We start from the raw sequence: 16,886 nt of genomic DNA, 5'->3' as shown, positions 1-16,886 counted from the left end.
AAGACAATATAACAATGATCCATCTATTCATCCTATTTAAAAAACTAGGAATTAACCCGGTACATATTGCAACATAACCAAGAGAAGAGACATTCCTCAGTAGTTGAGTAGTGAATAGCTTAAACCATTTTAAAATCCTTGAATATACCCATTTACTACATTATTTTTGAAATAACTGCATAATAGTTAGTGTATATGAGCATAAATACATGTATATCTAGAAGACATATTTATTAGTTCCAGGCAACAATATTCCAGACTGTGCCAGTCATGTCTAGGTTGAATATCATGTTATCTACTAGTTAGGTGCCGCGATAATGTACATCAAATATAGTTAGACTTAAGAACAATTCAATAATTTAGAAAATCACCAATACAAACCTTACAAACCGTCTTGGGTGTATATTGAATGCTTCTGAGACTTCTTTCTACACAAAAAATTGGTTTACACACTAAACGGCCCCATAAAGAAATCCTAAATAGCATGAATTTTGAACAAAAAATGCTATAGCATGTCCAATAATAGTTTTTCTAATATTTATTATGACACACCATTGTTTCCAATGTCTAGTATGTGTCTCAATACTCTTTGCAGCGTGGTTAGACATAAATTGAGATAGATGAATTATGGAGTTACCGAATTTTTCACCAATAATATGTTCCCAAATAAAAAAAGCATCATTAAAGGAACAATAAGAATAATGTCAAGTTTAATTAAAATTTATATAGCTGTAAGTTTCTCGATACCTTTGCCGTTTTAAAGGAAACATAATTATGTCGCACTAATAAAAAAAGTTATAATTTAAATAATTAGAACATCGGCTCCTTCAATTTTTCCTTATTTAATTGTTGGCCCTTCCGTATGCCCACGAGTACTATTTAAGAACAAAATTTCTATAACACATTCACTCTTGACATAGTCTGTTGGAAGAAATCAGTTTCATTTTTGGAACTTAAACTTGAATTTGATAGAATTAATTATAACTGTATTTTTCATGCTGTTTTACCACGTACAATCATGTGAGATTTCAGCTCAATCGGGTTGCATATGAGAGTACGTGAGTAACTACGATAAGACTTATGTCGGAATTTATTTGTTGACTGTAGCATATTGTACTAAAATTTATATATCTGAAATAAATTTACCAATGAGTTATTGCCATCTTCGACAGCATGTCTATCATTGGGATGTCTTTTAAATGACATTTTTTGCAGTCATCAAATACCGATCACAGTTAATATATCACTTTGTAAAAGACATTGGTACATGTTTTGAGTCTTTAATTTTTTTGATCATATAGTTAATAATTTCATTTAATAATTAACAAACTTGCGATACCAAAGGAACAGAAATTGAGCAACCAACTTTTCAATCTGCTTCATGTAATTCACTTCTTGTTTAATGATTAAACAATGCTTAATTCCAAAATGTTTAAAATGCCATTTTTTTATATTATATGCTAGGAAATGTCAGCTTGAGAGTTAATACTAACGAAATTTAGGATCCGTCTGGAGTTTTGAAGTCTAATAATCATAATTTGAAGATATTGAGATCCAAATTAGCCAGACAATTAAAATAACAAAGCTCTGAAAAATCTCTTAGATTGGGAACTCATTCGAAATAACTAAAATCGACTGCGACAAATTAACCATGTAACATTGAAATCTTCTTTACGCAATAGTATGATTAGAAGATGATTACCCAATTGTGAATGATCAATAAACACCAATGCTCCTTTCAACCTTTTTTCACATTGAGCAAGATGATTTTCATGAAGAGAAACAGCACAAAAGAAGAGGCAGAAAACAACCAAAGAAGAAAATGAAGAGAAAAAAGAAAGGAAAAAAAGCAAAAACCAAGGAAAGGGGGCGCACTTACTAGATCTACCAGCCCCATCTTCCACAGCCTCCGTTCATCACTAGATCAAAGCCTTAGACCGTCACTTCCACAGCCACCTCTTCATCCAACAGATAAGCCTTCCATGATCAGATCTCACCCGACAAGGCTAACACACATTCGCGGCGGCGACGCCATTGGGGAGAGCGGCCATCGTCGAGGCAGGCGCGGCGCCAGCGCCATTCTCTTCTGCCGGCTTCAGCTCTGCGAGAGCCGGCAAGTCAGATGGCTTCTGTATTCTCACCTTCCCGTTGGCGGCGACAATACCGTTCGCCTCGCCAGCCACCTTTCCATCCCACACCTGAAGCACCGGCATAGGTAATGATCAGACGAAGACGGCGACGCAGGATGACACGCAGTCCGCAAGTGAAGATTGAGACGAAGACGGCAACAAAGACGACGAGCTTACCGATAAACATGGTTGTTCTGTTCTGTTCGTTTGAAACGAACAAAAAATTTGCACAAAAGAACTGCACAGGGCCTTGTTCTTTGTTTTGTTCTTTAAAAAAAAACGAACAAAATCGCACATTCACACAAAACTAGAACAAAATTCGCACAAAGCTAACAAAAGAACCGCACACGGGACTGTGCGATGTTCTGTTCAGATTCATTTTTGTTCTGCTCATAAAACCAAACAGAACGAACAATTTGCACAAATTCGCACAAAAAGAACAGAACAACCACGTCTACCCATCAGTGCCCGGTGGTTCTATTCATGTTTGGGGTTTGGAGAGCTTACCTGTTTCTGAAACTGCTGTTGCTTGACTCTTCTCTCCTGCATGGTCTTCTGGCGGGCCTCGTAGAACTGGAAATCGTCCAAAATAGATGTCTTGCTGACGTGCTCCTTGAAAAGTTTCAGGATCTGGAGGCCCGGCTCCAGCTTAACCTAAATTAAAGAAAAAGGAAATAAGTTGAGATGAAAATAACTAGAGAGGAAGAAGTAGATAATGGGAATGGGAATGAATTCACCTCCTGCGTGTCCCGGCTGTTGGTGACGGGCTTGTTCTCGTTGTTCTCCAAGGTTATGTGCTTCAAGACCCGGTTGGGCACGTCCTTGACGATGTGCCACTTAAGAGGGAAGCAACCCGTCCACTTATCTTGTTGCCAGTACTCGACTGTCTTGTTAAAGTCCACGGGGCCAACCATCTCGGCTACGCCCACAAACTGCCCACTCGTGTTCACCTGAGAAACAGAAAAATCAAGGTTAAGTAAGAACTGATGGAAGACTTTTTATTAAGAGTGAACGGGGTTACTTACGGAGAAGAAGAGGAAAACAGGGCAATCGCCGTCTTTGGCCTTAGACTCGTGGTACGCAGCATCGAGCTTCTTGTTACCGCTGGCCGTGCTTGCCCAGACGTTATACTTGATGCTCTTGTGGACATCATCTTCGCTATATGATTTAATGACAAAGAATTTAGCATCCGGATAGTGCTCTGGGAAGTCTGCCTGGTTGTAGATATCCTTATTGGGGACAGCAGTGGAAACTTCCTTGTTGCCCTCTACGGGGAGGGCCTGCCCCTTGACGGCGATCGTCACGTTGGGCCCTGGGCCTTTCTGGACCTTGACTCGGCCTGTTCTTGGCCCTCTGTTCAGCTCGCCCATGCCGTCCATGTTCTCGTCGCCGTAAACTAAGAACCCGTTACCGCGGCCACGAGGTTTAAATTTGGAATCAACGGGCACCCAACCCCGCCCATCTGCTCTGGCATCGAACCCATTTGACATGTATCCCATTCCGGCTCTGTAGGCAGTTCCACACTGCCCAAACATTCTGGCATTTGGGTACAGACTGTTCATAATCCCCGGACCTCCTGGAACCATTCCAGAGTTCGGCCTGTGCGGTGATAAACCCTGAAAAATGTGATTCAGATAAAATAATGTACTCAGACTTCACCTTGAATTTTTTCAAAATGAATCAATTAATGATTCATAAATAAAAAGAAAATTAGCAAGAGGAAGAAATGGGTTACCATCATTTGCACATAGGGCCCTACATTGGGATTCCTGTTTGATGGATTGTTTCCCGCGTGGAAAACTGGGGAGGAGACGGAGCTTGTCGTGGGCTGTCTATTTTGCTGCCCTTCCGGAAAAGTGGGACAGTCGACCCAAGGAAGGGGTGAACGCACGCCATCATACGAGTACCTCGAATCCGGATAACTGGCGGGGACGCTGCCAGCAGTAACCCCTTTTGCATAAGAACCATTAGTAGAGACCGATGAATTTTGCGGTGCGGTCTTCAACGGCACACTCCAACTGTTTCCATTAGAATTAGAGTTCGGAGCGCCATTAGAGTTTGATTTAGTTGCATCTACAGTAGCAGGAGGCTGGTTGGAACTGACGGGGGCAGAGACTTCTGGTTGAGAGGAAGGTGGCGGGTTATTGGGGACAAAAGGGGAGTTTGTAGGTGTGGCTGGTGGGTAATAATGTCCTGGGTATTGATAATGCTGAGGTCCATACAGCTGACCATCATGTCCCATAGTAGGCACCGGAGAACCAGGCGCGTATGCACCATAAGCGGCATATCCATAGCCCGGGTGATATATGTCTCCATAGACTCCCTGCCATTATCAAATTCTATTCAGTATATGATGAAAATATAATGAAAAGGATGATGATTTAAAGAACGTGTAAAGAACTCACAGCGTGCTGCATCTCATCAGAATTCACATATCTAGAGTATTCATCCCAATCAGTGACAGAACCATCGAAAGCTAGAGAAGAAAAAAAAATCATCAGGATGAAAATTGGAATGAAGGGTTCAGTAAAGGTAGAATTGTATGGTTATCGAGCACAAAGATAATCTTCTTGATACCTCCATAGTAGTAAGTAGGAGAGGGGTATCCATTTGGAAGATAGCACATGCTAGGATCCATGAAATCCTGTAGCAGAGGCGTCATCGAACGGTCACTATGCGGTGCAGGCGCTGTGGCTCTGTCGGCTCCATCCGTAGTCCCGTAAGACTTCCAAATAAATCAATACACAATTAGAACAATTGGGCATAATAGGAAATGCTGCGTAGAATACAGAATTGGATATAATTTGTAAAGAGATGCACCTTCTTCGTGACATCTGAACCGCTATTGGGCTTTGTCTGCGGTTCCAGTGATAACTTCTGCAGCAAATCCGTCGCTTCTGCGGCACATAAACGATAAATCAGAGATAAAACACAGTGAAGATGAATACCTGAGAACATCACTCGTTGAAGTGCACTTATGAATTTCAAACTACAATGCCTTAAATTAAATTACTCTAAAGACACATCGCGAATTCAAAAGACAATCCTCTGACTCACAGACAAAAACAGCAAGTTGAAATTCAAATACAATTTGATTTCCATCATATACCAGAAACAGAAGAGGCGACTATCAACTTCAAAAGAACTACAAAAATAATATAGCACACAACAATCACACAAAACGGACGACTCTAAAGACACAGTAAACAGTAAGAATTCAAAAGGCAATCCTGCGACTCACAGAAAAAAATCAGCCGGTGAAAAATCACAAAACAACTTAAATTCTATCCCAAACCAGAAACAGAAAAGGCGGAATTTAAAGACAAATCAAACACCGGGATCACACAGATCTATCCTAAAAACAGAGCCAAAGAAGAAGCGCCAACCCCAGGAACTTCAAAAACACCACAAAAACCGCAAAAAAGAAAAGAAACCATCATTTCAAGTGAAAAGAGAAAAACGCTTACGGTCCGTTACAGGAGCGACGGCCGTCATGATTCCGCAGATCCGCAGATCGACGCCGCAGAGCAATCAACAGTCAGATATCACCCTCGGCCCTTCCCTAGCCCCCGAAGAGGATGCAATCGACGATCAAAGCAACCTTCCAAGGGTAGGGTAGGGCGAGGAACGGAGGAGAGATAAAAACCCTAGAGCGAGAAGATACCACGACGAGAGCCGCCACAGCCAAGAGAGAAAAAGAGGGTTTTATTTCTGCCATAAGAAGTGATTCAAATAGCGCCAGATCTCCGCGTAATTTCTCCCTCCCCCCCCTGTCTTTTTTCAAACTCTCTTTAAAACTCCCGTCTTTTCTCTTATTACGAGATTACTCTCTGTTTTCATTAATCTGTCCGCGCGATTTGGGCATAGATGCAATTAATTTATCCTCGCGGGTGCGCTTGCTATTCGGTTTAAATTTGTCGGTTTCCTGTTTGACTTCTTCTTTCTCTCTCTTTCTCTATCTAAATATCTTCCCCGGTTGCTTTCCAAGTCCGATATTTTTTGATTTAAATGGGCCTTCCATATCCGGCCCATTATAACGTAATGGGCCGAGGTACAAAATAAAATATCGATCTCCAATAAAAATAGAGAAAATTAAAAAGAAAAAGGCAATCCCGGAATTTCTTTCCCCCCATCCCCCACAGGAAGCTCACTGATCAACGCAGAGGCGCTGAAGCTTTGACTCCAGCTCCAGCTCTTCTTCTTCTTCTTCTTCTTCCTCGGGTTCACCCTCGACGTCGTTCTCGTCTAGCGGACCAAGTGCGTCCAGCGAGCCCAGCCCGGCGTGCAAGATCTCCCGGACCTCGTCCAGGCCTTCGTCGGAGATGGCATTGCCGTTGATGTTGAGGAGGACGAAGCCGGGCCTGCTGGCAGCAGCCCGGGCCAAGCACCTCGCCCCGGCGCGTCGAAGAGAATTGGTGCTCACGTCGAGCTCCATCAGCTTCGGATTTCTGCTCTCCAGAGCATTCCCAAGAATTACGGCGCCCGTGTCCCCGAGCTCGTTCTCCGACAGGTTCAGTTTCTCCAGGGACGGCTTCGAGTGGATGCAGGAGCAGAGCGCCGGCGCCGCCGCCGCAGAGATCTCGTTCCCGGCGATCTCGAGCACGGTCAGCGGGCAAGTGGCGCCTTCCAGAGCCTTGAACAGGGCCACGGCTCCCTCGACTTCGAGGTTAAGGTAGCTCAGGTAGAGCTCAGAGATAGCAGGGAGTTCAGCGATGGTCTGGCTCAGCGCTCGGGCTGCCCCCGCCCCGAACATGTTGTCCCGGATGTCGATTTTCCTCAGCAAGGGGCAGCTCAGCAGCGCCTCCGCCAGGGCCGTGCCGCCCTCACAGTCTACCCTCGTGGACGAGCAGCGGAAGTCGATCAATTCCGGGCTCCGGCGGAGAATTCCGGCGATGGCGGCGGCACCCTCGTCGCCTGTCATGTTGTTGTGGAAATGCAGCACACGGAGGCGATCTGTTGCAGGGACGAGCTCCGCCACCGCATTGGCCGCTTCGCCTGAGATGCCGTCGTTGATCAGGTAGAGCTCCTCGAGGCAGGTCTGAGTCCGGAGGAGCGGGCCGAAGGCTCGGACTCCCTTCTCACCCAGGGCATTGTCTGAGAGGTTCAGATATCTCAGCTTGGAGCCCTCCAAGGCGGTGGCGAAAGCCCGCATCACATCGAGTGCCTCCTCTTCAGGTCGCCCTGCCACAAAGTCAGACAGATCGACCTCGGTCAACTGCTCCGCCACAGACTGGAGAATGGGTGCTGCGACACGGGCTGCCTCGATTCCAAAGCTCCGGTTGCTGAAGCAGATTCTGGTGAAGGCGTTGCCCTTCTCGGTGAGGGGGGCGAGGAGCTGCTCGGCTTCCTGGGCATCAATGAAGGCTCTTTTCCCTCCAGAAATGTCAAAGATAACTGGCCCAGGCACGGCTGGCTTCACGGGCTTGACAGGCTTAACGGCCCGCGGCCCGCGCTTGAGGACCTGGAGCATGAACTTGCTGGTTTCCTTGGCGTAGAGTTGCACTGCCGAGCTGCCGTCGCCGTCGGGCTCTCTCTTAAAGTGCTCGTCGGCAATGGCGAAGCCGGCTTCTTCAATTTCCTTGGCATCTTTGGTGGCTTCTTCTTTAGAGAGAAGGCCATATTTTCTGGAGAAAATGGATTCAGTGGATAGGTTCTTGGCAATCCTCTCAACCAGAACAAGCCTCGTGGCTTGGCTTGTTGGCCAGAGCTTGATGGAGAAAGTCCTGTGCTGGAATGTGGGAGATACCATGGACTCTGTGGTTTCCATCTGTTGAGGTCCAAATTCCATAAGAGATTCTCATGTCAGATATGTCAACAAAGGGAAGGAATCGACGTAACTCCAGATTTAGAAAAATACATATATAACACACTGACTGAGCATCACGTGATAATGATATAAAGTGCAGCAAAATTTAGGCGGCACTGAAGAGCAGTAGGCACAAGATGGAGGTCAGTGATATATGAGGCAAAATAGACATGGTTGTTCTGTTCTGTTTGTTTGGAACGAACAAAAAATTCGCACAAAAGAACCGCACAGGGACTTGTTCTTTGTTCTGTTCTTTTAGAAAAAAAGGAACAAAATTTGCACATTTGCACATATTTGCACATTCACACAAAACTATAACAAAATTTGCACAAAGTGAACAAAAGAACCGCACATGGGTCTGTGCGATGTTCTGTTCGAATTCGTTTTTGTACTGTTCGGAAAACCGAACAGAATGAACAATTCGCACAAATTCGCACACAAAGAACAGAACGACCACGTTGAAATATTCGTGAATTGGGATAGATAAGATTCTTCGAGAAGGTGTCCAGTAACAAAAAAGAAGCAAACAATAAGAGTCTGTCAGGAAGATAGAAGGAAAAGTGAGAAGATGAGCAATAAAGAGCGATCAACCAACACTCTTAAATCAATCAGAGATCAAAGTGTATTGACGCATCCCCAGTACAAAATTTGTTGAGACATCTTGACTATCGAACAATCTTCCGACGCCTCATGAAATTAATACTAACAAGGACTTTTGATTTATCGTTTCAAACAATCATGATATCAGTATATCGGCGATGACAAAACCGAAAATGAATAATTGACAAACCTCATACCCGACAAGAATTTGTGGAATATTTCATATGCCAAAGCTAGTGGGTAAAAATCGAAGACTGAATTAACGCACAATATATTCGAGTTTTAAGTGAAATAGCGAATGCAGCTCTCCTTTATTAAGTGTTATACAAACTTACGAGAGGACCATATGCGCATTTTTTCCCACACAATAATTATTTCAAAGACATAATAATTTCAAAAAGTATAAATCTTTAAAATAGGAAATAACAATATCACTATAAAGTCAAAAAACTTTAATGAAGAACGACGCGAAAACGTGTAATACACAACTCAAAAGGTAGGAACTTTATTACGTGTATGATTGCCCATAGGGAGACATACGTATAACTGTGGGCTTTACAAAGAAAAACCAATGAAGCCCATATTCGATCGGCATTTGTGAGGAAAACACGCCATACCTAAACAATTCATCCCAACCACACGATGGAAAATCTAAAATATTGAAGCGTTGTTTCACAAAACGCGGCAGACGAAAGCACGAGTAAAACCATTTTTCACGTCTCAAGGAAGCATTTCGCTTGTCTCAATCATGAACTACCGAAAATTTCAACCTGATTTATTTTTCAAAAATTGTTCCTTCCAATAAGAATGACGTACTCTGCGAGAAAAACCGATAAATCTTTCCCGTCAGGCGGTCTCAACGCTCAGATACCCAAAAAACCTACGCATAGAGGCAAATCAGCCAAAAAACTTGCAAATAGGCAGCGGTAAACCCTCGCATTAAAACAGAACACAGGAAAAGAGGGAAACGCAACAACTAAACCGATCCAATTGATAAGAAAACATGTCGAGAGAAATCATACGAATCCGTGAGAGATAGATTACATACCGATCAGAAAACTGAAGATGAACAGGAACAAACTCGATCCGCGACCGCCTTCGTCGCCGCTAGCAAAGTTTCCCGTTCTTAAGAGTTCTATGTTCAGTTAGTCTACGAAGGACCAGTATATATAACGGATTTAAAGTCCGGTTATCAAATTCCCTTATGGGTGGAGTGGGGTCCGTCGTTTAGATTTCGAATTTTAACGGCTGAGTGGCGCGCGCCTCAACTTTCACCGTAACTTCCGGCTTATCGGATCCAGTCGGGTACGGACTATCCGATACACTGTTTCGAAACTGATTTTTTATTCGGATTGCTTAGTTGGTTCGTCAAGCATCATCCGTCACGTCACATGTCACCGTGTCGGAAACGTGACGGTGATGGTGACGGATGACGAGGTGGGTGTGACGGGGACGTGACGGTGACGGGGTGCCCTGGACGCGTGACGTGATGGAACAGCTGTCACGGATGATGGTCGTGATGTTATTTCTTAAATGAAATACAATCGATCAGATTCGATCTTTTTTTGGAAGGTACAGTCAACCGATCAATCTGATCAATCAGATTCTATCTTGCGGGACTGATCGACTGTGTCGTCCAAACAACTGAAGAAACGATGCGGATCGATCAGTTATCGTGAAACTGCCGTAAAACCTTCACGATAACTTCCACATCGGAGAGGCTGTTGGCTTGCTACTTGGCGTTGAATGCCGAGGAGTATCCTGCAGTTATTGTTAAGGTTTTACGGCAGGTTTTGCTGGAGCTTGATCCGCCGCCATTGGTTGCTTGCTCTGGGTGCCGCTGGGATGATCTTTGGGCTGCATGAAGTTTTATGATTTTTGTATCTTCCCCCTCTGTTTCTCGTGTGTTTTCGTCTCTACTGGTGTAGCAAAGCTCAGCTTCTCTCTCTCTCTCTCTCTCTCTCTCTCTCTCTCTCTCTCTCTCTCTTCCTCTTTCTCTCTCTCTCTCGCTCCCTTCTGGTATAAGGAAGCAGAGTTAACCTCCATAGAGTCATGCATTCCTCCTCTCTCTCGCATCTGCTCTTGCGTGGCAGGAATCATACACTGTCTCTCTCTCATTCCTCTCTCTATCACTCTTCTCTCGCTCTCTCATTCCTCTATCTCCCTCTTTCTTTCTCGTGCTCTTCTCTCTCTCGTTCCTCTCTGTCCCTCTTTCTCCCCCGTGCTCTTCTCTCTCTCTCTCTCTCTCTCTCTCTCTCTCTCTCCCTCTTTTTCTCTGAAGCTCTTCTCTATCTCATTCCTCTGTATATCGCTCTTCTCTCTCTCATTCCTCTCTCTATCACTCTTCTCTTTCTCTCTGGCGCTCTTCTCTCGCTCTGTTGTTCCTCTCTCCCTCTTTCTCTCTTCTGCTCTTCTCTCTCTCATGTTCCTCTCTGTCCCTCTTTCGCTCTCTCCCTCTCTCTCTCTCTCTCGTTCGTTCATCTCTCTATCGCTCTTCCCTCGCTCTCTCGTTCTCTCTCCCTCTTTCTCTCTCTTGCTCTTCTCTCTCTCTTGTTCCTCTCTGTCCCTCTTTCCCTCTCGCGCTCTTCTCTCTCTCTCTTTCTCGTTCCTCCCTCTTGCGCTCTTCTCTCTCTCTCTTTCTCTCTCGTTCCTCCCTCTTGCGCTCTTCTCTCTCTCTCTCTCTTTCATTCCTCTCTCCTTGTTTCTCTATCTCTATCGCTCTTTTATCTCTCTCGGGCTCTTCTTTCTCTCACTCGTTGTCGCTCTTCTCTCATCCTCTTTCTCGCTCTTTGTCATTCTTCTCTCTCCCTCTCTCTATCGCTCTTCTCTCTCTTTCTCACTATTCTCTCCCGCTCATTCTTCCCTCCCTCTATTGAGTCCGTCACTCGGTCCTCTATCTCTCACTCTTTCTTTATCATTTTCTCTCTCTCTCTCTCTCTCTCTCTCTCTCTCTGTCTCGCTTGCTCTCTCTCTCCCCCCTCTGATCACAATCATTTGTGCGATGTGCGATGCGATTTTTTCGAAAAAGATTCGCACAGGTCATCGAAATACCCCTTTTGTGTGATCAAAAAAATTGCACAGAGGCTGAAAAAACCGGACTGGACCGCACGACCATCCGTAACAATGAGCTCTCAACATCAATTTTCATCATTAATATTGACATTGATATTGATACTGATATTGATATTGATATTCATATTCATATTCATATTCATATTCATATTCATATTCATACTCATATTCATACTCATATTCATATTCATGCTCATATTTATATTTGTGAGAATAGAAGGCCCATATAGGGCTATGAAAGTAGGCCCCATCCCACTCCTCTCTTTCTCTTTCTCCCTATATAGGGATGTATCTCCTTATTTTGTTTATGCCTGCACATAGTCACATCACGCTTATTTCTCTCTTCCCCGATACTTCTCTTTCTTCATGGTATCAGAGCCTAGGGCTCCCGATCCCTAGTTCCGTTCCGGCGTCCTCCTCCATCTCCAGCAGTCTCGGTCGCTGGCGGCGATGGTTTCTCCGGCGGTCCTCATTCCGGCGTTCTGTCCTCTCCTTGTTCTGGCAGCGATCTCCTTCCGGCGGCGGAGTTCTTCCTTCTCCGGCGATCTGTCCTCATTCTGGAGTCCTCCTTCCTCTCCGGTGGACTCGATCGCTGGCGGCGACGATCTCTCCGATGGTCCTCGTCCTGTCCTCGTTCAGGTGTCCTCCCTCCGACGGCGGAGACTAGCTATAGTTGGCGACCTACGTCCATCTCCGGCGGCCTTCCTTCCTCTCGCTGATGGAGTTCTTCCCTATGGCCGGCGGTGGTTATTGTCCGGTGGTGTTCTTCTCTCTCACCAGCGGCGGTTATCGTACGATGGCATTCTTCCCTCTTGCAGGTGTTGTTATTCCCTCTCGGCGGCGATCCCTTCTACACACCGACAACGGTTATCTCATATTATCTATTTCATCGGCGGTCTTCTTTAGCCGGCGGTTACCTTCTTTGGCCGTTGATCTTTGATGAACTCAAAATTTGCGTTGAATTGTGTTGTTGTCGTGTGTTGAATTCATGCAATAGATTTATATTTTCCTCACTAATATAGAGACAAGTAAGGGTCGAATCCTCAGGGAGCCTAGGTAATGAGGTAGATGACTAATGAAGAGAAGAAGAGATACTTGTAGGTAAGAAAATGGAGAGGGATTCTATAGATTTTAGGAGATTAAAAAAAGATAGATTAATTACCGTAGTAATATTGTTATGAGAGGAATAGGTTTTTAAAGTTTTTAGGGGTTTCCTAGAGAAAACTTTCGATAGAGGAATTTCGTCGAACACCTTATGGGCGATGTGAAGGGTGGACGAATTTGATGACAATGGAGAGGAGAAATGATGGATATGGAAGTAGAAACGAGGATAGATCTCTTTATGGTCGAAATAGTGATGAATGAATGGTGGAATGATGGGATGGAGGGTGATATGGAGAGATGAGAGAGCTGGAATGGGTGGATGTATAGGAATGATGGAGATGATGTTTTTTAGAGAACTTTGTAATGAAAATCAAACCAAACCTAAGATAAAGAAGACAAACCTAATACACTATCCTTGGAGGGGATTACAAGAAAATCTCTCATCAGAATCGTCACACAAACCCCATTTTTGATGCCAGTCCTAGGCCGGGTGGTGCTTGATCCGCTACGATGTTGAGCTCTACTTGCTCTCCCTCTCCAGAGCAAACTTGAGCATCTAACAATGCCAAAGCTTGGGCCTAAGCTCCTCCCCCTTTCCTGCTGGTGACCTGGAGTCAAAGGAATGCCAAAAGACACAAATCGAAGAGGGAAAAAAGCTATTTTAAGAGTTAGGGGTTTCCTCAACTCAAATGGCATAAATTGCATTTATGCCCTTGCGACCTTACAAGGATAGGAAAATTATAACTAACCCCTCTAGCGAAAATAAAAGCCTTAAAAATCATTTAGATCATTTATAAAATCCATAAAATTATATTTTTCCTTTAAAAGTTCATTTCCTTATGATTTTTGAACCCGAAAAAATATGAAAAAATTACACAAAAATAGGAAACGTCATAACATCATAAAATCACAACAAAGGCAAAATTAATCAATTTAGTTCAATATAACATGCAAATGTAGTCATTTTGAGCCAAATATATGTGTAAAATGGATGAGTTTATGTCATAAATTTGCATGTTATCAAACACCCCCCACTTTACTCAATGCTAGTCCCTTAGCATTGACCATTTTAGTTATACTTAGGTAGTCCCTCAACTTTTCGACCTTGGGTGAGAATGAAAAGCTATAAGAGTACTGATCATCGTTTATGATATGGTCATAGGGAGCAGGTCATCTCCCCCAAGGTTATGGGAAAGCTCAGCACGGGAAGGAAATAGGGTCTAATACTATGGCATGAATGATCCTCACCACACAATGACTGGAGGAATTTCCTTACCCTCTCAATAAAGCATATCTCATTCTCACTTCCTCTCTTTTAGCTACTTGGTGTTTGAATCGCCCTTGACTACTCTCCCCTGGATGAGTGATGTGAATGAAAATTGGCGTAGAAATAAGTGCACAAAGATGGATGTGGGATGGTGAATAATTAATGTATGGAACAAGGAAAGGCTTCAATCGTGATGGCAATTTTCTGAAATAAGTGATTGATGGAGGGGGGAAAAAAAGATGGCATGGGAAATGATGTGTAAATGGTGTGAAGAATAGTGTGAAGATATTGCTTGAATAGTGGTGATGGAAGGTAGAGATGGAGAATAACAAAACAAATAAGAACAAACTCATGACAATGAATAAAATATAAACATTTCCTCTTTCTCTTTTATTTTCTTTTATTTTCTTCTTTTATTATTATTATGTTTTGGAAACATGTGGAAAACACTTCCAAGTGAACATTACAATTGATGATTGAAGAGAAATAAAGATTGGGAGAAAGAGAGAGATGATGGAAGAAGCAAGACCTTGGGCCTAAGTGATGACGTATGGCCATTAGTGGCGGACAAAATAAGAAGCATGAGTAAACGATAATGTATTCACCCTTCTAAAGACCACAAATGTCTCTCTCTTTTTCTTTCTTTCTTTGGCCGTTGATCTTCTCTACACGCAGGCGCCTATCTTCTTTAACCGGTGATATTATCCACGCCCGACATATCATGTTGTAATGGACTACTCTAGGGACTATTCGTCGCCTGCTAATATGCCTGCTCATATGCCTGCATCGGCTAGTCCATTTATCTCCCAGTTGCAGGCTCTGTGTTCCATCTTCTCTGGACGCGACTCTCTACAACTTATCTCCCCGACAAAGAAGATATGGGACGAGCTCTTCCGGATGTATGGTCCCGAGAGTAATATATTCTCCACGATTGGCATCTTCGAGAAGATGATGGCAACCACGGCAACACACCAGTACCGGACGTGCCTCCGCCTTCACATGAGACGTCCTGCACCATGACACGTCGCCAACGCCAACTTCAGAACTGTCCTTTGACGTGACACCTTGACACGTCGCCAACGTTGATTAATATTAGGTTTTAAATTAATGGTTATCTTATTTTTTTCTTTCCTCCAAGGCCTATTTATAGGCCAATGTTGTAAGAAATACTTGGTGAATTTCTTTTGGAATTAAAGTTTCTTCTTCTAAAAAGGAAGTTTTCCCTAGCCGTCGTCCCTCCCGAGCCACCGCCGATGCCTCTTGCCGCCGCCGCCACCATTGAGGGAAGACCATTAGCCTTGTGGCCCACCACACACACGTTGCCTGCCTACACCCTCCGTGTGCAGAGCCGCCCGCCCAAGCAGTCGCCTGCCCATGCGGCCACCCACCCACACGGCCTCCGCATTTAGAATCCAAAGGCTTCAGATCCTCGTTCTACAAGTGCACGCCTCGTATGCCGTTTAGGTTTCGGGGCACTGCCCCGAACCCCGCAAGGGGGAGACTCCCCCGTTGACCCCCCTGCCAACTGACTGCAGTTGGATCTGCAACACCATGTCGAAGCGCACATCATTTGCCCCACCAACGACGCGTCAAGAATTACCCGCATCGCCACGGCGCTTGTAGAACGAGGTAATTCTACCCTCTTTGGTGTCGATGTTCTTCCTCCAATGTTCCTCGATTGTTTTTCCACCGCCGTCGGATTGGCTGATTTGGCTTTTGAATCTTCTTGCAATTAGTTGATTAGGCCTTTGAATCTTCTCGCGATCGACCAATCGATTTATTGAAATTGTCGCTTGTTTTAACCACGGTGGTTGAAAAACAGTACTCCCGTCTTCGATCAAGGAAAGGGGATGCACCATCAGTACTTACACCAGATTTAATCTCCGAATTCGATTGTGTGGGTTGTGGTCTGATTTATCCTACCCCAGTTAAGTTAGCCTACCCTATCCGGTCAATCCTATCATCCAACATTTCCTGTCATCCTGCATTATAAGATGTTTAAACTTCAAGGCTCTAAGGGCCAACTTGAGACCATCTATGCTACTCTTCGTGGATGTGATTCTCGACTAGAGGTGTATCAGTCGTATACTAATGATTTAGCAGAGCAAAAATATTATCGGGAGGAGTTACATGTATCATTATTCCTTAACTCTATTCCTACGGCCATCAGTACGCAGATACGTGGCTCCATTCTGAGTGGCGCGATTCTATCCTCCTTGGCTGATGTCTTTAATGCGGCCCAATGGGTGGACAACCTCACTCCTATCATAGGACCTTCTTCGATCACTTCTATCGCCTCATCCGACTCTTCAACACTCTTTACTTCTGCTCTTGCGACTCTAGCCACCACTGGGAGAAGCTCCAGCAATTCTCAATAATCTGGCGGTCGCTCTTTTGACCGTCGTCGCAGCAAATATACTTGTCCTCCATGCATTCATTGATCTTGACCGACACATTCGTCCGCTCGGTGCAATCAGAAGTGGGGCTATCCCCTCGGACGTCCTTGTCATATCCCTTCTTCATCGGCCACTCCACCGTTGTCGCCGCTAGGGTTTGTGCAACCCTCCTCCGTATTGGCCACTCCATCTTTTGCGGCAAATGTTTCTTCTATCGGGCTTCCCGATAGCTTCACTGTCCTTACCACTGTTACGTGTGGTAACTCGTCATCTGGCCAAGGTACTACCTCTCGATCTTCCTCTTCTGGGTCTTGGATTATTGACTCCGGTGCCTCATGTCATGTGACAGGTGACGGCACCATACTTTCTCGCCTTTCCAAACTCGCCAACCCTGAATCCGTATTTGTTGCAGAAGGGTGCTCCTGTTCGGTTATTGGCAATGGCACCACATCACCTATATCTCGGCTTCTGCTTCATATTTTCTCTATATTCCGAGCTTTCCAGTCAATCTT

General features: G+C 44.5%; 2 protein-coding genes across 2 annotated transcripts; both read right to left on the bottom strand.

Moving 5' to 3' along the window:
- Positions 1–1,733: 1,733 nt before the first annotated feature.
- Positions 1,734–5,816, bottom strand: LOC144711709 (YTH domain-containing protein ECT4-like). The gene is made up of 9 exons (XM_078585726.1): positions 5,597–5,816; positions 4,950–5,026; positions 4,707–4,854; positions 4,535–4,605; positions 3,865–4,452; positions 3,155–3,745; positions 2,867–3,079; positions 2,637–2,783; positions 1,734–2,198 (listed from the first exon to the last, which is right to left on the bottom strand). Exons 1-9 carry the CDS (start codon positions 5,622–5,624, stop codon positions 2,007–2,009), a joined length of 2,055 nt encoding a protein of 684 aa, XP_078441852.1. The 5' UTR covers positions 5,625–5,816; the 3' UTR covers positions 1,734–2,006.
- A 367-nt stretch (positions 5,817–6,183) lies between these two features.
- Positions 6,184–9,681, bottom strand: LOC144711710 (RAN GTPase-activating protein 2-like). The gene is made up of 2 exons (XM_078585727.1): positions 9,584–9,681; positions 6,184–7,896 (listed from the first exon to the last, which is right to left on the bottom strand). The coding sequence occupies exon 2, from the start codon at positions 7,894–7,896 to the stop codon at positions 6,277–6,279; it is 1,620 nt and encodes a 539-aa protein (XP_078441853.1). The 5' UTR covers positions 9,584–9,681; the 3' UTR covers positions 6,184–6,276.
- Between the last annotated feature and the right edge of the window lie 7,205 nt (positions 9,682–16,886).

The sequence above is a fragment of the Wolffia australiana genome, chromosome 14 (genome assembly GCF_029677425.1).
Source record: "Wolffia australiana isolate 7733 chromosome 14, ASM2967742v1".
NCBI lineage: Eukaryota > Viridiplantae > Streptophyta > Magnoliopsida > Alismatales > Araceae > Wolffia > Wolffia australiana.
Note: the sequence above shows the minus strand (reverse complement) of the source record. Positions and strands in the feature narration are given on the sequence as shown.

What these genes read in the sequence shown, in the direction of transcription:
- LOC144711709 (XM_078585726.1), bottom strand. Translation starts at nt 5,624, where the DNA reads ATGACGGCCGTCGCTCCTGTAACGGACC. An exon ending in CGTCGCTCCTGTAACGGACC is followed by an intron (nt 5,027 to 5,596) that starts GTAAGCGTTTTT and finishes TATGTGCCGCAG; the next exon opens with AAGCGACGGATTTGCTGCAG. An exon ending in AACAGCAGTTTCAGAAACAG is followed by an intron (nt 2,199 to 2,636) that starts GTAAGCTCTCCA and finishes CCGGTGCTTCAG; the next exon opens with GTGTGGGATGGAAAGGTGGC.
- LOC144711710 (XM_078585727.1), bottom strand. Translation starts at nt 7,896, where the DNA reads ATGGAAACCACAGAGTCCATGGTATCTCCCACATTCCAGCACAGGACT.